This window comes from Vespula vulgaris, chromosome 12, assembly GCF_905475345.1.
Source record: "Vespula vulgaris chromosome 12, iyVesVulg1.1, whole genome shotgun sequence".
Lineage (NCBI taxonomy): Eukaryota > Metazoa > Arthropoda > Insecta > Hymenoptera > Vespidae > Vespula > Vespula vulgaris.
In genome coordinates, this window is record NC_066597.1 from 634,143 (window position 1) to 648,757 (window position 14,615).

The 14,615-nt window shown below is 42.6% G+C and overlaps 1 protein-coding gene across 2 annotated transcripts in view; it reads left to right on the forward strand.

Moving 5' to 3' along the window:
- LOC127068058 (low density lipoprotein receptor adapter protein 1-like) overlaps positions 1-14,033 on the forward strand; it is a 40,961-nt gene extending 26,928 nt beyond the window's left edge. For both annotated transcript variants that reach the window (XM_051003701.1, XM_051003700.1), the window contains exons 2-6: positions 6,843-7,036; positions 9,392-9,504; positions 10,286-10,527; positions 11,457-11,617; positions 12,179-14,033. In XM_051003701.1, coding sequence (XP_050859658.1) covers positions 6,843-7,036; positions 9,392-9,504; positions 10,286-10,527; positions 11,457-11,617; positions 12,179-12,373 — 905 coding nt within the window. In that variant the 3' untranslated portion in view covers positions 12,374-14,033. The remainder of the gene's footprint in view (positions 1-6,842; positions 7,037-9,391; positions 9,505-10,285; positions 10,528-11,456; positions 11,618-12,178) is intronic.
- The last annotated feature ends 582 nt before the right edge of the window (positions 14,034-14,615 follow it).

A 14,615-nucleotide genomic window follows, 5' to 3' on the forward strand; every position in this document is an offset into this window, starting at 1 on the left:
CGGATCGAGAAAGGGCAAAGTTAACGCAGCAAGCGTTTCGACTTCGATTCGTGCTTTTTCTTTTTCTTCCTCCTTCTTTTCTCCTTGAAGTACGAGAAAGATTGATACAATTTCTTGGACGATGAGGAAGAGCAAGATCGAAGGTGATGTTCTAGAGAGGGAAAAAAAGGAAAATTGACTGAAGATAGGGAGAGAGGAGAGTTCTCTAGGTTCTCGCGAGAGAAGGGAAAAAGAAATTGCTTTGTATCCTTCCAGACGATCCTCTCACCCCTTTCTCGATTCTTCTTCTTTATCCTCCTTGATAGGAACAGAAAATAATCGACGTGCTCTCTCGGGCTCCTCTCCAATGGAAATAATGTGATAATGAAACGAGACTACTGGAAAATAATTTTTTCTCCTTTCTCTTTCTTTTTCTTTCCTTTTTTTTTGTTTCGTTTTTATTTTCATTGAAACGAAAAGAAGAGAAACTCGCGAGAACCTCTCTCTCTCTCTCTCTTTCTCTCCGTTAGAAACGAGCTCGCGGACGAGGCCAGGATTTTTTAATTATTCGCCGAAAAGCGTCCCTCTTTTTTTCTCGACAGTATGAATGCAATTAGTCGGCTCACTAACGGGAGTTTAAAAAGTTTTGTACGGTGTGTTTCTTTTTGCTCTTTCTCCGATGCGAGAGAAAGAGAGAAAGAGGGTGGTCACGAGCTGCCCTGCGCATCGGTTTCGCAGTCGTTCTTGGCTTTTGTTCCAGCCCTCGCAAGAGCCAACTAACCGTCCGCTATTCTTCTTTGCATAATAACCTCGTAAAACAGAAGCAGAAAGGAAAGACCTGGTGGAGATTAAGGTATCGCGAAGACAATGAGAATCAGGACGGGAAGGAAAGTTCTCGTTCGTAGTCTCGAAATACGTAGCTTTTCTTGTGCGATATCGTCGTCCCATATACATAGACCGGCAGATGGTAAAAACTTTTTAATCAAAGGTTTCTTTCGAAAAACTTCATTCCTCTTCCTTTCTCTTGCTTCGAGGAAAAAAGTTTCGTCCGTAATTTCATTCGTTATTCGATACATCGAGTACCTCTGTATCGAGGAAAGAAGATAGAAAACGACGAAAATGGATGAATTTTGCAATGGTAATATAGGTATAAATAACTAGCGAAGGTATAAATAACTAGTGAAAAGGGATATAGTATATAGCTACTAGATTGGATCCGGATGTACGCGAAACGAGCTTAAGGTTACGAGGTGGGAAAACCCATGAATATTTTACGACAGACGGAAAATGTGTTGGTCTTGTGTACGGATCGTGAGCTCGAGCGTCTTTATATCGCGCTCGCGAATTTAACGCGCTGGATAGCGAACCCTTTCGAGGTAGCACGGTAGTTTTGCCAGTCCGGCTAGACTCGTCGCGAAACCATCGACGTTCTCCTACGTCCCTTTCGAAATCGAATGAGAAAGTAGAAAAGTATTTTTCTTCTGGGCGTTTCGAAATTTCGTCGGTTACGTATCTGCGAAAAGAAACGTGGAGTAGAAGAAGGCGTACAGGAGTGGAAGTGGATGAAGGCAGGGTAAGGGATTTGCGGCAGAAGAATTTGCAAGTCCCAGAGGGCTCGACAGTTTTCTCGAGTGGTGCTCTGGAAGATCCGATGTCTCGTCCTTTTCTTCCTTCCATTTTCGGAATGTGAAACCTTCGGGGACATGCACGAGTCCTTGCTCGTACCTTACACTTCCGTATCCTGTCACAAAAGTATTCGAAACGTCTCCCGAAATCCATCCAAATCGGTTTCTAACCCCTCGAGCGAATCGCGTATCTCGAGAAATCTACTCTTTTACGTGTCCGAGCAAGGATAAAACGATTATTCGTTAAACGCGGATAAAGACATTAATATGTAAAAAGGAGAAGCTCGTTTCTTAGATATTTTTCTTCCTCTTTCCAGAGCGAACCCTCCGGCAAATTTTCTCCTCCATTTGCCTCGCGCTCGGGAGTCCATAAATATGTTAGCGGCTGGCCTGTGGTGGCGAGGGGCCGACCTGCGATAGAAATAAACAATCGCGTTAAGCGAGCCACGATTTGGTAGGGCCTAACTCGAAGGCAATTTCCACGAATCAATTCTACCGATTGCACTACGGTGCTATTGTTTGCGCGTTCGCCCGTTTATATACGAATTACCAGTCTGCTATATACCCATTCCCACGATGGTTGTTCCCAACGACTACGGCGAATGAGAATGGGCAAAAGGATAAATAGTTCTGGACTGATTTCAACGACTGCTTTTAAACGTAGAGAAGGAAGGATTTCGAGAGAGAAGAGAAACTGGAGTGAAGGAAATAAAACGGATATCTAAAGAGAATTTTCTCAATATATGCAAAACCGTTTTCCTTTGAAAAGAATAATCAATAGCGAGCAAGAAAAGATAGGAAATGTATCGTGGATTCGAAGGAAGAGACGATAAAAGTGTATGCAGCGATATCGCCGTATCGTTTCTATTGTTAGATAAATATCTTTTATAGGAATCTCTCTTTCTCTTTCTTCGAATAGAAACGTTACGATAGATGGCGACCAGGATATTGTGCACGAGGGAGGGAAGGAAACGTCAACGCTTTCATTCATATATTCCTGATGCAATTCGCCTTTTCTTTCTGTTTTTTTTCCTTTTTTTTTTGTTTCTTACCTTTTGGTTTTTTCGACCCACGTCACTCGTAAACTTTTCGTTGATCGAATTAAACGCCAACGTTTAAGGATCAACAAGTCGTTCGATACCGTGATTAGCTTTGTTTGTAAATTAGTAACTCGTGCAGCGGACGAGCTAATTAAGAACGATCGATCGCGAACGTTTGACGGGCGTACACCCACCCGAAGCGGGATATCAACGATACACAATATGCGTTATGGCGTTGTTATATGGACCGAAGCATTGGGAATTCGGGCGTGGATCGATGAAGAACGAACGTTCTACCTGAAACCGATCTGCTGTTATCCCTTTTGCGGCACGAATTGTTCCACACTATTTTGGCAACAACCCAAAGATTGTTCTACCGTAAACCGAATGTCCGGATTCCGGATTAATCGTGGCTATCGATAATCGTTTTCATTGGACGAGTATTTATTTCTTCGTCATAATTATTTTTATCTATTCTCTCTATTACCTGGTCTACGTCGTAACGCTTATTTATCGATTTTCCGTAACTATTTAATAACGTGTTCGTTTCATTGCGCCCGGAGATAGGCAACACTTTGCACAATGTCGATAATATGGTTCGCGAACGCCATCTATTAACAGGAATTGTTTTAAATCTCTACCGATAAGCAATGTTGTTCGTACATGCGTAATGATATAAATAAAAGACCTTACAAAAATGTGACTTTAATAGATCACGCTTGCGTAAAATGTTACCGACGGCGGTGTACGGAACGTTGCCTACGTTCAGGGACGATAAGCCAACGATAACAAATATTTGCATAAAGTTTGTTAATCGACGTGAAGGGCGAATGTACAAGAGGATTTTTTGATTTGAACTATGAAAAAACGTTTGTTATCATTCTTTCGATAATTTCAAGGGTATTGAAGAATTTCTAAGTAATATTTTGAACGGAGTGCATTGGGAATTGCGTTCACGCGTGGTTCCGAATAAAGATTCGCCTTTTAAAATATCTTTCTCGCTCACGAACCAGCAATTTTTTCTGAGAAAAATACCGAGAGAGAATCGAGATTTCTCTGTCGAACTAAAGTATAGGTTCGGTAAGAAGGGAGAGAAAGAGGGAGAGATCCTTGGAGCTGGTGGAGAAGAAAAAGAAAGAAAATAAAATCGGTGGTGTGCGCAGCGAGCGAGCGTTCATGAAGGCTGCGGTAAAAGGCACCAACGAAGATTTAATTTGCGGTTCGCCACTCGTCGGTCGAGCTAACGGAGAATCGTGATTCGCCATTTTTCACCTAACTCGATTTCGTGGTTCTCTTTCGATCCAGCTTCTCTCCCTCTCTCTCTACTTCGTTCGAGCCCTCGAAAGTCACTGAATTTCAAGAGTCTCCCGCGGCTTTTCTTCTTCTCCTCGTTCCAATGAAAATTCTTCCAACTTGAAACGACCTTCTTTTTTATTTCCGCCTTCGATTTGATTATTCGCGAGCGCTCGAGCTTACACGAGGAATAAACTCGGGACGAGCTTCGGATTCCTTGAATAGCCCCTCGAATCGGGGGAGGATTTGCAGGATTTATGTTGAGCGAATATTCCTGCGCGACATCGTGTCGAATGCTCCGGGCTATTTGTTGAGTCCTCGAAAGGAGGGAAATCTTTGCGATAAGATTTTATGGAATGCATCGTAATTCCTTCCGACCAACTCAATATTCTTCAATCCGTTCTCTTTCTCTCTATTTTTTTATTCATTTTTTCGTAACTATATTTAATTAGTATTTTCGACTAGGATCTCAGCGGAACGATAAATTCCGAGTGCGCATTGCGAGTAGTACGAGTTAAGTGCTCACGATTTTAAAGTAGAAAAAGAGAGAGAGAGTACAGTCCGCTTTAATTTCCGGCATTGCTAATTTTTTTCGTCACGCAGCGTCGCTTACCGTCGTAATTACTGCTGCTGCTGCTGCTGCTGCTGCTGCTGCTACTTCTTGTACGAGTCTGCTCGAGAAGAGTAGAGAACGGGTTAGGGAAAGCACTAGACGTGAGCTTTAGCAGTGCTTTCGTGTGTACTCTTCGAGCACCTTCGGGCTGTGTAAGAAACTTTCTTCTCTCTTCCTCTCTCCTTTATTCATTTTCTTGAGATAGAACGAAGGCTCTGATTTATTCCATCGGAAATCGAGCGAATGTCTTACGAGGAAGTTTGCAGAATTTTTATATCCGTCGATGGAGGAGGCTCCGGCTCGAGTTTTATTGGACATTATTCTACGGAGCTCGTGCTCCGCGTACTTAACGAGAAAATCACCGATTTATTTCGCACGAATGAGATCGAAGGAGATTTCGGTCGAGGAAAACAAATGCTCCGTCAGGAACATATTTTTCTTGAATAAGTAACTTATCAATATTCCTGCGATTGATGGGGGGGGATTAGCATGTGATTTTGATGGATCTCTTTTTATTTTCTTCTTCGTGAGATCGATAGGACTCGATTTATTTATTTTTTTTTCTTTTTTCGAACCCTCCTTGTCTTTCCTTTCTTTCTCTTTTCACTCGCTCTCTTTAACTCGTTGCTTGGAAACGCGATTCCATTTTGAATTTGAAGCTCGTAGAGCGGAATGATTCAAACGGAATATTTATGAGGAATCAATAGAGAGCTAAACGTTCAGCATAGAACGGTTAAAATCTTTCTAAATTAAATTACGACTTTGATTAAAAACAGACGAAGAGAGAGAGAGATAGATAGATGGATAGAGGGAGGGGGAGGGAGAGACAGAAAAATTCGTTCTTGTACTTTTTCCTACTCCTTACGTTGCTCTAGAGGGATTCCACGGTCGGTCCATCGTCGTTTATATCCTTGATGGTATTTCCCAAGCGGACCGTTTACTCCTAGGACGAATAGCTATGGCACGCGTTTCGGAATATATTTTCGTTGGTAGACGCGAAAATGTACGACTTTGCCATATAAACGGATATAAACTGACATTGAAGGATATCGTCGAAATAAATGAAGCAACAAAAAAATAAAGCAAAGGATCATGGGAAAATTCATGGACGTATGAAAATTTGGTGAATTTTGGGGAGAAAGAGTGGGAGGGTGGGAGATAGGTAGATAGGCAGAGAGAGAGAGAGAGAGAGAGAGAAGGAGGGGGAGGCGCACGTGAAATTTTCGGGCATAAAAAAACATCGTCATCGCCGAGGTCCGTTGGTTTTTCGGAAAAGATTGATAGATCGTGACGTAGAAGAGAGCAGGAAGTGCTCGTTGACAAATCGTTACAAATGGTCCTTCCCGTTGCGAGCCGCTCGTACCAACGATGACGTCCCACGTTCGATCAATTTCGAATCCGCCCGCGCTCGACTCGCGCGTCTCGTTCCATCTCGTCGTTTTAATAAAAATTGACCGTAAAGAAAATATTTCAAACGGCGACAAACCGTCGGTCGATATCCGAAGGCTGCCCGTCCGACTGCTCGCCATATAATTGGACCACGATTACTCGAGCGAAAGGTGAGACGAACTTAATTGGAGCGTTCTGGTATATGCTGAAAGGTAAAAAGAAAATTAGACGACGCGCAATTACTCGACTGAAAAAGAGAAAAGGGAAGAAAAGTCGAGTCTCTTTTGCTCGGAGAAAAAAGGACGCGAATGCAAAGCGAATTCTATGCACGAGACGTGAAAATAAGGTGGGTTCGTTGAATGTGCGATAACGATACTGACATTTCTTCTCTCTTGCTCTCATTCTTCTTTTGTGTCTCGTTTAAAAGAAAAACAAGAACAAAAAAGTAAACGAAAAAGTTTCTTTGGCTTTCTCGGTCGTCAAGAAGCATGACGTTGTTTATCGATACCAGCGAGGGTAACCGATAACTCCGAAAGGAGAAGGATACGTAGTGCCTCAAAGAAACGCGATATAAAGTTTCCGATAGGATCGTAGTTCGTCGCGTACGAAAGAAGACTTTAAATCCGACGTTAGAGAAAAAGTCTATTCTAGAGGGAAAGTCGAGAAGGTCGACGTTATCGAAAAGCGCGTGCGTGTTCGGTAGAAAGAAAACGAAGTAGAAAGAGGAGCCGTACTTACCTTCATCCCCTTCCCTGTTCACAACAGTTCGCATCGACGCGCGCAGGAGATTAATAAAGGGTAGCTCGTAGATATTTTGACTCAAAGGGGCAAAAGGGTTAACCGTAAAAGAGTACAGAGGTCAGGAATGCTTTGGTAAAATGGAAAATGAACTGAAACTTTCAGAACTATGCGAGGAATGGGCCCTGGCGAACAGTCGCGAATGCGTGGAGAGTGGCGGCACAGCAGCCTCGACGCACGAGGAATCCGAGGATGCATCGGAGGCCAGGTTCACCCTCAAATATTTGGGCAGCACCCTCGTCGAGACGCCATCGAGCGAGGAGGCCACCGCTGAGGCCATAAAGACGGTCATTACCATGGTACGTTTCACCGTATACACCGCTCGCATACTTACACCGTGTACGTATATACATCTACCTCGACTGATTCATCGATCGTTCGATTCAAACTACGTAGCATCGGACTCGAAGCATCTTGCAATTTTAATTAAAGGACATCGCTGGTCGAGTACTGCTCTCCATCTGTCTCCCCTCTCCTCTCTCATTTACTCTTAATCTTGCACACTAACGATCAAAGCAATTTGTCTTGTAGTTCTGGCAGGAGAGCGTTGCACTTTCGGCACGATAATTCATTACGATTCATTAGACATTTTCTCTCCTTCTCTCGCTCTAGGAATGCCGTCATCGATCTCGCGCAAAGTGATTTACGATCATCCTCGTAATTTACCTCAAGCTGCGGACTACCGGCGACGATACTGCTGACGCTTGCTTACATAACTTCATACGTAGAATAATGCTCGTTAAAGGCTAGAAACAATGTCGAGAACGTGAGATACTCTTTACGGTTGCGCTTAAAAACAAACGAAAAGAAGAGAAAGTTTAATTTCCTTTCTAGGAAAATGTAGAACGGTCTGAAACAATGGAACGAAGACTTTAATTTATCTCATAACGAACGTCGGACCAAAGATGAAAAAAAAGCCACCTACGTGTATTTTACGCGCGCGCGCGTGTGTGTGTGTATATATATATGCACACAACCCACACACAGAGGAACGACTCGCCGTTGAAAATCCAGCTTTACCCCGTGTTCTCTGCTCGTATAAATATCCTTCTCAAAGGGTGGGGGTACGCTCGAGTAAGCGCAAATTCCCCGCCGCTCGTCGAGGATTATAGGCTGTAATTAAAAAATAGACGGACGGATGGAGAGTAATGGTAGGGGTCGACCTCTCGTTATTGTATAGAAGAAACGTTAAGTCTAGTTGTTCGTGCGTGTAATAGATGGAAAGAGAATTCCTACGAACTTATTCGATAGGTGTACGAAGTTTCGAGTCGTCAAAGTCAATAACTATCAGCCGATCTGACAAATTTCTTTACGTCGTACTTTCTCGACGTACGTATTTTCCCCAATTTTATCCGCATATTATTCAATTGTATCCTCGTTTTCCACTTCGATGGGGGAGGAAGCCTTCGTATTTCTCTTCGAACGATCCTGTCGTTCTCAGAGAGATGATATCTTCGAGCGGGATCCTAATCGATAAAGAGAGAAAGAGAAAAGGGAAGGAAAGCGAGGGAAGGAAAGATACTATCCAATTTTGTCGTTCAACGTGAAAGAGATCTCTCTCTCTCTCTCTCTCTCTCCATCTCTCTTTTAGGAACGGCAGAAGAGCAAAGGGTAGATCTTTGTCAAGAGAGAAGGATTTTCGTTCGTTTAGCAGGAAAACACGACTCGGTAAGAAACGGTCCGATAACGGGAGCTTACAATTCCATTGGTTTATCACGATAAAAGGGTAGAAAGAGGAAACGAAAGAACGAGAAACATTATCCGGTGAGTGGAAGGTATTGCCCCGAAAATGTAGAGTACATTCCTCGAAACAGTTATTTCCATTCCATCCTTTTATCGTTCGAAAACTAAAAACGATAACGAGCAGGAAAACAACGTTGATACGAAAGCAACGTCGTAACGCTGCTGTTTCTCGGATTTCAGTTAATTCAGTTGCATTGATAAGCCAGTAGCGTTAGCAGAGAGGAGAAGGAGTAACAGAGTTTAGGATTTGCCGATACACACCACCGTAATCGTATCGTTTCACCAAGCCATGCAAATTTCTATCTCGAAGTTATGCTTATCAGGAAGTTTGCCGAGTTTATCTCACGCTGCTGCCGCGTGCGAGGCTTGCCACGGCAAAATAATGCAATTGGAAGGATTAGTTAGCTATCGGTATTATCGGGTATTAACCATTACATCGAATTTTGCCCAGAGAGAAACTCGTTAAGTGGATTTCAAATAAACTATCCCGAGTTGCCGAAGCGTTCGCGAGATATAACTCGATCTTGACTCCGTGAACATAAAATATGTATATCGTTGGATATAATTATTAAGAATTTCAACGAGGAATTGTATTTATCTTCGTTACGCATCTTTTACAAAACGACAAGGAATTGGTCGAGGAAATTAATTTCACCGAGGCGGTGCGTTCTTTCTTTCGTTTAATGGCTACGACCAATCGTCTCGCTTGAAACGCGAAACGTTTTCCACTTCGTGACGTTCCGTTTCTTAAAAGCTATTTCTTTAAAAATGCCATTAGCATTAAACGTCGAATATACGAAACGTCTTATTTATATAGATTTTTGTGATACAATGGATTCCCGTTGCATCAGAAATAAAATATGAACTCTGAACGATCCATTTCTTTTTTTTTTTCTCTCTTTACGTACCAGGCAAAGGCGAGCGGTAAAAAGTTACAGAGGGTGTCTTTGGCTGTGAGCTTGAGAGGTATCAGAATGACGGATTTGGCCACGGAGGAAGATCAGCTTCAAGTATCGATATACAGGTATATATATATATATGCATATGACTCTATTAATCAATCTCATCGTTAATTTACGTCATAGATGTTTATATCTCCGAGACAATTTTATCTTGCCAGCTATCGCAAAGTATCTCTTTCATTTTTCATCTCCTTTTTTCTACATCCTTCAAGTTCAACTTGATTCCTTATTTGTTTTCCCCAGCATCGATCTCTTGAAACGAATCAGCCTTTTTTCAAATCGGATCTCGGAGATGAATTTCTTCCTTTTCCCCTCTCTCTCTCTCTCTCTCTCTCTCTCTCTCTCTCTTTTGTCCTCGTCGCTGGAACAATAAATGAATCGAGAAGGAACGAGGAAAAGGGATAGATGGATAGATGGATAGGAATAGAGAGAGAGAGAGAGAGAGAGAGAGCGCCGTTATTTCGTAAAGAATAAAAACGCCAAGTCCGAAATCCGATAGCAATGTGTTCCGTCTCTCTGACGAAATATACAACCATCGCAGATTCTGGAATTGTAATCGCCATACTCTCTGCTGCAGAATAATTGGAAGATTATATTCGGAGCAGAGTCTATCCGGATATGGTCTACGAAATTTGCCCTAACGATGCTCGATGCAAATCCCTATGGTATAGACCGATACTAGCTGCCACTGATACGCGATTACGGTAACGCGATATGTCTCTCAATGACGATGAGATTTTCCTTTTTTTATCTTACATATCGTCCTTCTTCCCCCTTGTACTGAAATTTTCGCTGATTCCGTGACGTATTTATAACGAGGCAATAAACTATTCTTTTTGGCAGGATCTCCTATTGCTCGGCCGACGCGACCCACGATCACGTGTTTGCGTTCATCGCAACGAATCTGAACGAGACGATGGAATGTCACGCGTTTCTTTGTCCAAAAAGAAAAATGGCACAGACGGTGACATTGACGGTGGCCCAGGCATTCAATACCGCTTACGAGGCCTGGCAATTGTCACAGGCTGATCCGAGGATTCATCATGCTCAAGATAAAGGGTCTACGTTGACGGATGAGAAAAACGGTTGGTAATTAGATTTCTCTTGGCTATAAACTCGAGTTATATACGGACAGATAAATATATATATATATATGTGTGTAATCGAGTAGTAGTCGCTCGGTGTATCAGTTTGGTCTAGAAAAAGATCGATGCAGCGCGGGATTTCATATGGGATTTATTCGAGTGAAAAAAACGCAGCAAAAATCCTAAAAATCCTTCGAACGAGTAATCGACGTTTCGTGATCGAACAGATAGAAGCTCGTTAATTACGTAATTCTCTTAACGAACGTATTGTCAAATTTGCATATTTTTCGGCGATGAAAAAAACAAAAAGGGAAAGTAAACAAAATTAGAGAAGAGTAAAAAAGAAAATGGAGAGAATAGAAGGGAGAAAAAAGAAGAGAGAGAGAGAGAGAGAGAGGAACGCTGGAAAACAGGGTAACGTAATATTTGGTGTGTGCACGTCGACCGTATAATCATATTTAACGTGGGAAATATCATGTTAACTCGCGTTGAGTACTATCGTCGATACAGTTGCAATGCCCGGGGCATTTTTAAATCTCCTCTTCGAACGCATCTACTACGCGTACGTGCACGTACTGCACACGCACGACGTAGACGCAGGCGTATGTATGGACGATGATGACGTACACGCGAATACAGAGAAACGTGCACGTGCGTTCGAGTTCTCTCCGTTGTATGGTAAATAAATCGGTGCAGCATCGATAATTAATGACGATGCAGTTAGTACAGCGGGCAACTACGAAGCTATAACAAGTACCACGTAATCAGAATTCGCCGTTATTACTTAAAGACGATATAACGCTACTCGCTGGATGATAAATCGACTAACGGAAGTTACGCCGCGGCGATACAAACGACGCGTCGTTTCCTCCCCGTAAACTCATTTTTACTTATTAATTAAAACGCATCCTTCCTCGTTCGGTTTGCAGAAACGAATGAGAAAAAGAATTGCAGCGAGACGAAGAACCAGTCGGCGAAGATGATTCAACAAAACAAGCAGAACGGTCAACAACGTCATGCCGTCAACGAAGGTCAAAAGAACCTTTTAATCGATCTCTCGAACGATCCTAAGCCGACGGGGAATTCATGGGTGAGCGTACCCGCTTGAATCTCTTTGATCGAATCCTCGAATCGTTGAACCAATCGACGAGCTTTTCACGCGCGTTCCTGCAAACGCGTGCGGTACGAACGAATACATATGCATATACATATCATATATATTTATACAAATACGTGTGTGCACATAGTCGGCTGCCTCGTATACATCAATTCCGCGACGTCCCCAGGGTAAAGTTATTTTTATTCCTTTGATATTTTTGTCAGAAAATCGATTCACGTTTAATCTCGTTGCGTTAAATAATCTTATTTTCGAACTCGTTGCAAATTAGATAACAGAGGGCATTGTTAATCCTCGTTATTATTGAAACGTTGTCGAACGCGTGGAAATTAATATTTGAATAATTAATTAGAGATAATCGATAAACGCAAAGAGGGCTAAACTCTCTCTTTGCTGTTACACAAATATATCGTCTTTACGGACAATTACCGATATGTACGTAGCGCGTGGGTTTTGGTCGTAAGAAAAAAGAAAAAAAAAAAGAAAAAAAGAAAAAACCCTTTCTCCCTGATGATATCAAAGGACGTTTCGCAGGTGAGCTTCGAGGAAGAATCGAGTTCGGATAGCAAGAGATCGCAAAAGAGTTCGGCCAACAGTATTCCCATGACTACGCTGAGACACACGAGCGCGTCCACGCCGTCTCATCACGTAGTACCGAGGCCATCGACGGGATTCAAGATGCAAAACGCTTGGGGAGAATCCAGATCCGTCGATCTAATGTGCTCGTAGCAGACATAGCCTGCGGCTGACAGCTTCAGAGACGTGCCATTAATCACGGGTCTCTGGAAGCATCTGTCGAATAGCGGCCAAACCAAGAAAACTAATCCTTAGACCAATATCAACCTCGCCGAGGAGGAGAGTAACGTGATTTTAAAATGTGACGCGATATATACGGGAGGAAAGGGATTAGCGAATCGATCGTTCGTTCGATCGATCGACCGATCGAGTTTTAAACCGTTCGACGCGAGGAGAAAATAGATCATCGAAGAGATCGTCATTTTTTTACTTGCACGACACCTGCCTCGAAAAAAGACCTGCCGATCGAAAGAGACGCCTTCTCTTTCCTTTTTTCTCCGTTGTGATAAGGTTTTTATCGAGTATACCTTTTATTCCATTCCGTCTCTCCTGCCTGGAGATCACGGGAGACGATCGCTCGATGGATCGTCGATCGTCGTGATTATACGTATATAATACATATACGTACGTACGCACGCACGCGTATCAGGAAAGCTTTGACAGGACCAACGAGAACGATGCGTTTTCGATCAACGTTGATTACGAAAGAAAAACGATCCTGCCATTAAATCCTCTTACCGTTTACATTTTTTTTACACTTTCAACGAACCGAGAACCGTTCATCTGTTCGAGAATGTGTTTTTAGTACCGCCGCTTGCCGCGGTGATCCTTTTACCGGATAAGAAACGAACGACGTTGATCGAACTTTCCAAGTGTATGCGGTAGGTAGCTTCGCGATTTTAATACAAGGTCGTTCCATATGCATATCGCGAGTTAACGATTTTAACGAGAGAGTAAAGATTTTTCCTTTTCCACGATGCCATTGGAAGGAAATATGTAATTCCTTTCAACGATACGTACTCGTCTACGCGTATAACTGTAAGTTTCGACGGCGAGATGAAAGAAATGTATTTAGTCTTCGAAATAGGCGTTCGTTACGCGTTAGATAAATGTGTTGATGATATATGCGTTATGGATATGTACGTCTATTGCGTCTACTTAATAGCAATACGTTTAAATATCGCTGGTAACATTCGAATAGATATAAATTAGCTTTGTACGTCGTTGTGCGAATCATATCGCTCGATATTACGGATCGCTAGATCAAACTATGGCTTATACGGATTATACTCGTCGATCGTTGCTCGTTCGTCGTTCCGTTTTTTGTTTCTTCGTCGTCGAAAATTGACTAGAGTAATCGATGTTTAGCAAAATTAGAGAAAATCGAGTTTTGTTGCGTTGACCGTTTGAAGGGTTAAGCTATCGTCGAAAGTGCTTGTCGTAGATCACATGCGTCGTTTTTTTCGTTTTAACGAATGTTCGAGCATAGGACGCGTGTGCCGCCGAAATACTCGAAACGTTCGTAGCTTTGCGCATCGAGTCAGGTTTACGAGCATAATTAAGAACGTTTTGTAACGATCGTTGTAGCGCGTTTCCATGCTCTTGTATATCGCAATTCTCTTAGAGACGCTAATTGAAACAGATTATTCCTCCGTACGTGTCCGACTACGTAGCCGACGTTGAACTTGATCGAGCGAAAATCGTACGTCATTCTTTACTCGTTGCTTTGTCCCATCGCTCGTGCTGTTCCACGAGATCCCATTAAATGTTAGCGAAGAATGCATAATCGAAATACACGTATACATATCTTTCATAGGACGAATATTTTATCTCATCCTCTCGTTCGTAAATTGATATACGCGGAATCCTCCTCCGGCGAGGAGGAGTTCGCGTTAACCATTTATACAAGTATGCGCGTTATATGCGCGAACCGATTGTGAAATAAATTCTTTAGGAACAACGCTACGTCGCCACCTGTCGGCGAAGCTGAACAAGCGCAAATAGCTCGGCGTATCGTTATCGACCTATCAGAGCGATTCTTTACCCTCTTGGCCGAACGTACGTACGAGTTCCTTTATCCTACGCTAGATGGCGAGAGAAGCTGGAACGAATCGTTCGTTCGCAATGCGCATCTTACGACGTACTTACTCTCAACGAAGATATTGGACGAGGAAGGACCGAGGAACGACGAGAGTCGATCAGGACTGTCCGTCGTATCCTTTTCATAAATTTGCATAAATTTGTGTCGAGGTAATTTTATCGATGCTCTTTTTATTTATTAAACGATACGTACACAACGAATATTCCTACAAAAAATAGTGGGACGAAGGTAATGGAAAACAAGAGGTCGGATAAGAAACGTGGGTCGAAAAGTCACACGAGAACTCTTAGCTCG